Source organism: Dysidea avara, chromosome 9, assembly GCF_963678975.1.
Source record: "Dysidea avara chromosome 9, odDysAvar1.4, whole genome shotgun sequence".
In the NCBI taxonomy this organism is placed as follows: domain Eukaryota; kingdom Metazoa; phylum Porifera; class Demospongiae; order Dictyoceratida; family Dysideidae; genus Dysidea; species Dysidea avara.
The window spans coordinates 20865-27572 of record NC_089280.1 but is presented as its reverse complement, the minus strand read 5'-3'; the positions used below and the strand labels follow the sequence as shown (position 1 = coordinate 27572).

Sequence of the window (6708 nt, the reverse complement as noted above, 5' to 3'; positions counted from 1 at the left end):
GTGTTGGACAATGACCTGTGCTGTAAATTTCCTTTCATTTTAGCCAGTTCTGAGCCCTGAATGGCCTATAACTTGGCCTAATTCATCCCAGCACGTCTCTTTTCAATTTTTGAACACCATCTTGCCCGCCTTCCAGGGCCCTGTCACGCTGCAAGTGGTCCCCCGCCCCAAGTGGTCCGGCCGGACCAACTACCGCGCCTCAAGTAGTCCGGCCGGACCATGTAAAGTTGCTGCAGATGGTCCGGCCTGCTGCAGATGGTCCCCCCCCCAAAGAAATCTTCACTATCAGCTTCCCAGTCAGTGCTAGCTCAATGTCTTGATCAAAACGCACTGCCCTCCACGGAATATGAGTCCTGAAGCAGTGAAGCGAAATTTGAGTAATGCATGACCTATTCTTAAACATATAATTCTGAACATTGCATTTGCACGTGGTTCTTAATTTGTGTAACGCCTTGTGGGCACCAGTGTCCCTTTCGATCCCCTTTCAAAAATACCAACAAAGCATACTCTAATAGAGCAGTCAGTCAAATCATGGTCAAATAGAGCAGTCACCACTATGATATAGCTTAGTGTCATGTAGTCATCCACATGCAGTTGTCAGCAGTATGTGACAGGATAGCACTAAGATGCATATCCAGAAGAGGCTACAAATAAAGCTTTTGGGAATCTTCACCACTTCAGCCCGGAGTAACTTGCAATGCTCAATTTACCATCTCCACTTTCCAGAGGCCATGACACACCACCCGAACAGTTGGCTATAGTTTTCTCAGTTCTATAATGAAACATGATTTAATCTCTATACTGTAATTTAGGCTGGAGTATGGGTTAGACAGCTGTTCTACCAATGGTGAAAATCATTAATTTACTTGGATATAGTCTTGGACAGTGACCGGGAACTACTAGCTGACAACCCTTGTACATTTCATTTTTATGCCCATGTAGTAGATGTTCCAACACATCCTGCCCCCTTTAATGTAACTCTTTAAGTATAAGTAATGTAATTTTTATATGTAATGTAGCTAATACAGTAAGTATAAATTTTTGATTTTTAATGGCCGGTAGCCTTGAGCTAGCGGACCATCAGTACTGTACCCTGAAGATTTTATTAATTGTACATCGCTTATTCTATACTTGTATGCAGTACTGTAAAGTAATAATCAATCAATCAAGCTGCATGTTTCACGCCTCATACGCAGCTTCAATAGTTATAGACAATATTTTTTTTGAACATGTCAGCATGTACTAAAATGTCAGTTTCGTCAAAAATGCTATATACGGACAGGCTATACCTGAAGAGTTCTATTCTAGTCTTAGTGTGTAAACTTTACACTCTCCATTAATGATACTAGAACTGATGCAGTTTGGCGACCTTAAGTGGTTCTTACAAGCCAATAAGTTAGTAATACGTAATAGTTTAATTGAATCACCACACACAATGGTTTTATTGTTCTATATACTGGCCATATCATATACCTTATTTACTTGGTTAAACACTGCAATATTTATTACCTCAGTTTCAATAATCAGTGTAGTGGCTATTCAAACTTGACCACCTCTTGATGTTCAAAAACAATGTTTAAATTTTGAGCACCATGGGCTGGATTTTTGAGCACTGCTCAAAAGCATAATAGGCTATTTTCAAAGCATAATCGTGTGAAAATTTACCCATATATATATATATGTGTGTGTGTAAACTTGAAGCATCAGTGTTATATGACCAGACCACCCTCACTGTTGGCCAGTGCTATGATATAGGTTAGAATGACTACCAATCAAGTTAAATAATTGCCAAATCTGAAAGATCCACTTGATGTCCATGCAACTATTTAAGTTACTGTATTTTTCACCATTTTACACAGGGTCACGGGTGTCACATGGTTATATAGAAAAGGTTTCACCATGTTCACAACAACACTTCACAAAAGCACTGATACACAATTCATCGCGAAGATTGTACAGGCCATTCAAAGTTGCAGGACTCTAAAAGAGTATACATGCAATATAAAAATAATTATAAGTTTGAGTAAGTTAGTTATTGATCACATGATCTTTACAGACAATTATTGTTGACAACGATATCTGGTATCTCTGATCTATTACTTGATATTATGACATTCTATTCTTGTGCATTATGCTCCTCGACTGTGCAGGATATGGCCAATAGCTGTAAAGAGCTCAAATACTTTAATTATAGATGGTGAAATTGCAGTTTCAGTTTACAACTGCTATACATAGCTATTGATTCAGATGGCACTGATCTTCCTGGAGACTTAATGACTACAATATAAGCTCACCGTGGACTGCATTATAGTGTTGTGCATGAGATCAGTGAAGGCATATATTACTGTACTTGTATGAAAATCCAGCTCCTAATTTAATCATGCCTCTTGTCAACGATATTAGATTACCTTTCCAAGAACCTATTAAAATTGCGTTTACGTGATGTGGATTATACTTTTTATCATCATTTAGATAGCACTATAGCTATAATGCGTTGATGTGGGTACATTATATGCTCAGGCATCACAGCCGATAACCTCCAGTAGCCTCTTGCTCTGCCAGTGGATTGTGCCAGTCAACTTCAATACTATGAACACTAATAGCTAGCTACTAATAATAGTAACACTAATAATAGTATCAGCTAACGTTTTGGTGCTATGTCATTTTATCTTGTCAGCATTAAACTGCAAGTTTAATTGTACAGTGGAACCTCTCTATTATGGACATTGTGAGACCCAGAATTTTTGGCCACTTTTTGCTGTAATATATTTCCTTTTTCAGAGGTAAAATGTATTGACCAGACCAGTTGGGACCAATTTTTTTGTGCTTATTATGGACGTTTATTCTATTGTGTCCTTAATTTGGGGAGTTTGTTAAGGTAGGTTCCACTGTATGTACTAGCTGGCTATAGTGTTTTTACCCCTAATGTTTACAGCAGCTGATCCAGGGTTTATCAAAAGGGGTGAACCAGTATATGGAGTAGGGATCTGTGCCCCCCAGAAGCTAAAGCTTTATGCAGGACCAAACATTTTGAATGGTTTAGATCATACTGCTTTTATGTGGACTACATTGATCAAGAGTTGTATAGAGTGGCAATCATGCCAGCAGATTATTATATTATTATTCTAGGGCATACACAAGATCGCATGTATTTCATTTGCAAGATATCCTTAGCAGGCTAAATGTACCAATGCAACTATAGATTTTAGGTGACTGTTCTATTAGAGTATTGACTGACTGCTCTATTAGAGTATCTCGATCTTGTATAACACGTACGCATACTAGTAATTATAAGGCCACCTCGGAGGCCACAGTGGAACGGGAAGCTATGTCGGCAGTGGGGCACTTCGTGCCTAGCCCTACGCCTTCTCAAAGATCTCTATGATCGAGTCTATGATAAAGCCAGTGGGGGACCACTTATGGCAGAGGGGGACCAACTGTGGCGGCGTAAGTTGTCCGGGGGGGACAAGTTGCAGTGCTGCAAATAGTCCGGGGGGACCAAGTATGGTTGCGGCAACTGGTCCGGGGGGACCGATTTTGGGGGGACCGGTTGTAGCATGACAGCCCCCGCCTCCCACCCTTCTGGAGCTCGCCTGATACAGACAACCTCGGTTTAAAAACTATCTAAAATGGCGGGAAACTTAGCTGTTGACTACTTCTTCAGTGGATGATCAGGAAGGTAAGAAATTGTTGTGAAACGTGTGAAAATTTGGTATGCGTAGCTACCACCATTGGCCAGCTACAACACACAGAATATTTAAAACCGAATAATAGGACATCATATTTATTATATAGGACATCCCAAGGGCGGATCCAGGGGGGGCTTTGGGGGCTGAAGCCCCCCCCTTCATATTTAGGCTTTACTTGATCAATATGCTGAGTATTATAATGAAATTTTGTCTTAGCATAATTATATGATCACTAATAATACAAATACTCATAAAACCACCTTATAAACATCTTTCCAAGATATTATCAGTGGATTTATGCTAAAGTTTATGCAACAAGGACCCGTATCAGCATTGGAGGTGTACAAGATCGAGGTACTCTAATAGAGCAGTCAGCTAACTACTCTAATAGAGCATTCACTGGAAACATGTAGTTGATTCTGTTATGGAATTTTTCCAAATCTGCCTGCACCTATACATACAATGAAGTGCATTGGTCTGTTTAAAGGGCTTCATTCATCTACTTGTGTAGTTAATATGTATGGCAATACTTAATTCAGGTACACAATTTCCATTGAAAGTGCTCTCAGATTCAATCTTGTATTGTTCAAATTTCAAAATTTTCCACTTTCAACATTATTATTCTAACATGCACCTATTCAGTGTTGTGCAATTGTGAGAGGGGTGCATCATGTATTTGGTTGTCTGTATCTACCCAAACTTTTCCATTAGCATAATGCTTCAGAGAGCCATACCTATAATCTAAAGGCAGTATATAAATATCTATGGGCCGAAAATATTATGAATTTTATGTGGAAATGTCTCCAAATTGCAGTATTTTAGCATCTATTTTTTCAAAATTTTCCTGGGGGGCATGCCCCCAGACCCCCCTAGTTCCAGCATGCGAAGGGAAGTGTACTTCACACACCTCTACCCAAGAGATTAGTGCCTTGAGTTAGCCCCCCCCTTTTATAAATCCTAGATCCGCCCCTGCATCCTATTTATTATATAGGGCATCCTATTTATTATATAGGACATCCTATTTATTATATAGGACATCCTATTTATTATATAGGACATCCTATTTATTATATAGGACATCCTATTTATTATATAGGACATCCTATTTATTATATAGGACATCCTATTTATTATATAGGACATCCTATTTATTATATAGGACATCCTATTTATTATATAGGACATCCTATTTATTATATAGGACATCCTATTTATTATATAGGACATCCTATTTATTATATAGGACATCCTATTTATTATATAGGACATCCTATTTATTATATAGGACATCCTATTTATTATATAGGACATCCTATTTATTATATAGGACATCCTATTTATTATATAGGACATCCTATTTATTATATAGGACATCATATTTATTATATAGGACATCCTATTTATTATATAGGACATCCTATTTATTATATAGGACATCCTATTTATTATATAGGACATCATATTTATTATATACATCCTATTTATTATTCTCCACCTTGAGGCCATTATTCTCCACCTTGAGGCCATTATTCTCCACCTTGAAGCCATTATTCTCCACCTTGAGGCCATTATTCTCCACCTTGAGGCCATCAACCTCCACCTTGAGGCCATTATTCTCTAGCTTGAGGCCATTATTCTCCACCTTGAGGCCATTGTTCTCCACCTTGAGGCCATTATTCTCCATCTTGAGGCCATCAACCTCCACCTTGAGGCCATTATTCTCTAGCTTGAGGCCATTATTCTCCACCTTGAGGCCATTATTCTCCACCTTGAGGCCATTATTCTCCACCTTGAGGCCATTATTCTCCACTTTGAGGCCATCAACCTCCACCTTGAGGCCATTATTTTCTACCTTGAGGCCATCATTTTCAGTCTTGACTACACCAACCTCTCTCCTCAGCTCCTCATTACTTATTGTCATCTCCTCCAGTTGGGTGGTCAGTGAATTAGACGCGCGCCAATGGCGCCCTGTTGTTCCTGTAATGGTAAAAACGCTGTTTGTAAGAGATGTGTCTGTGTTCGGGCTGGCAGGCCTTGTACCTCATGTTTGCCAATGAAGATTCATCGTTGTGGAAACACATTGGCCAGTCGTTCGGTGAATTCGGTGGTCTCTAACGAGGTGGGCTCTATTAGGAATTCTGCGTTAGGGGATCATGGACTTGATATGACTGCAAGGAGCCCTTCTACTGATACTGTACTGCAGAATTCGGACACTGCTAGGTTTGACTCTGTTGTGAATGATGTACATGTAGCTAGTAGTGAGTGTTGTAGTGTTGGTGGCGATTTTTCTTTACCTCCACACATCAATGAATTATTTCTTAAGGCATATGGTGCCCCTCTAGTATCTTCTGATGGAGGTAATCGGAGCTCTATGTGGTGTGAGCGTTGGTCTATTATTGTTCATCATAAGGGCTCACTTTACTCCTTGCCCAGAGGTAGTATTGGTAAACGTTATATTGATCAGCTGACTGATGAATTAATTTATTTGTGTAATGGAGAATATCCTTCTGAACGTGTTTTGGTGTATAGTGCTGTTATGTTACAAAGGGACCGCTCTGTATACAGGGGTTGTGACATCCGAAGATTATTGGAAAAAAGACTTGCTCTTTGGCAGGGTGGTCAATTTGATGTGTTGCTCCAGGAGGCCCAACGTTGTGATGGGACTTTAAGTAAGTCATTTAAGCGCTCCAGTAATTCCTCTGAGGATCACTTAGTAAGAGTGTTTACAAAACTAATGTTACAGGGCAATGTTCGTGCTGCCATACGTTGGATTACTGAAAGAACTGGAGGTGGTTTGTTGAATCCTACCCAATCTGTTGTCAATGCCTTAAAGTCAAAGCATCCTGAGCCTCAGGTTCCACCTGATTCTGCCCTTCCCCATTGTGAAACCTTTCCATTCATGGAAGATGTTGAGATAACTGCTGCTCATGTACAATTTGTTGCTGGTCGTCTCCAGGGAGGTGCTGGTCCTGGGGGCTGTCAGTCTGCTCATTGGAGGGATGCCCTTCTTAAACATGGT

General features: G+C 39.7%; 1 protein-coding gene across 1 annotated transcript; it reads right to left on the bottom strand.

Annotated features, from left to right (window-relative positions):
* Window positions 1-5166: 5166 nt before the first annotated feature.
* LOC136266495 (M protein, serotype 5-like) lies at window positions 5167-5610 on the bottom strand. The gene has a single exon (XM_066061512.1). The coding sequence runs from the start codon at window positions 5608-5610 to the stop codon at window positions 5167-5169; it is 444 nt and encodes a 147-aa protein (XP_065917584.1).
* Between the last annotated feature and the right edge of the window lie 1098 nt (window positions 5611-6708).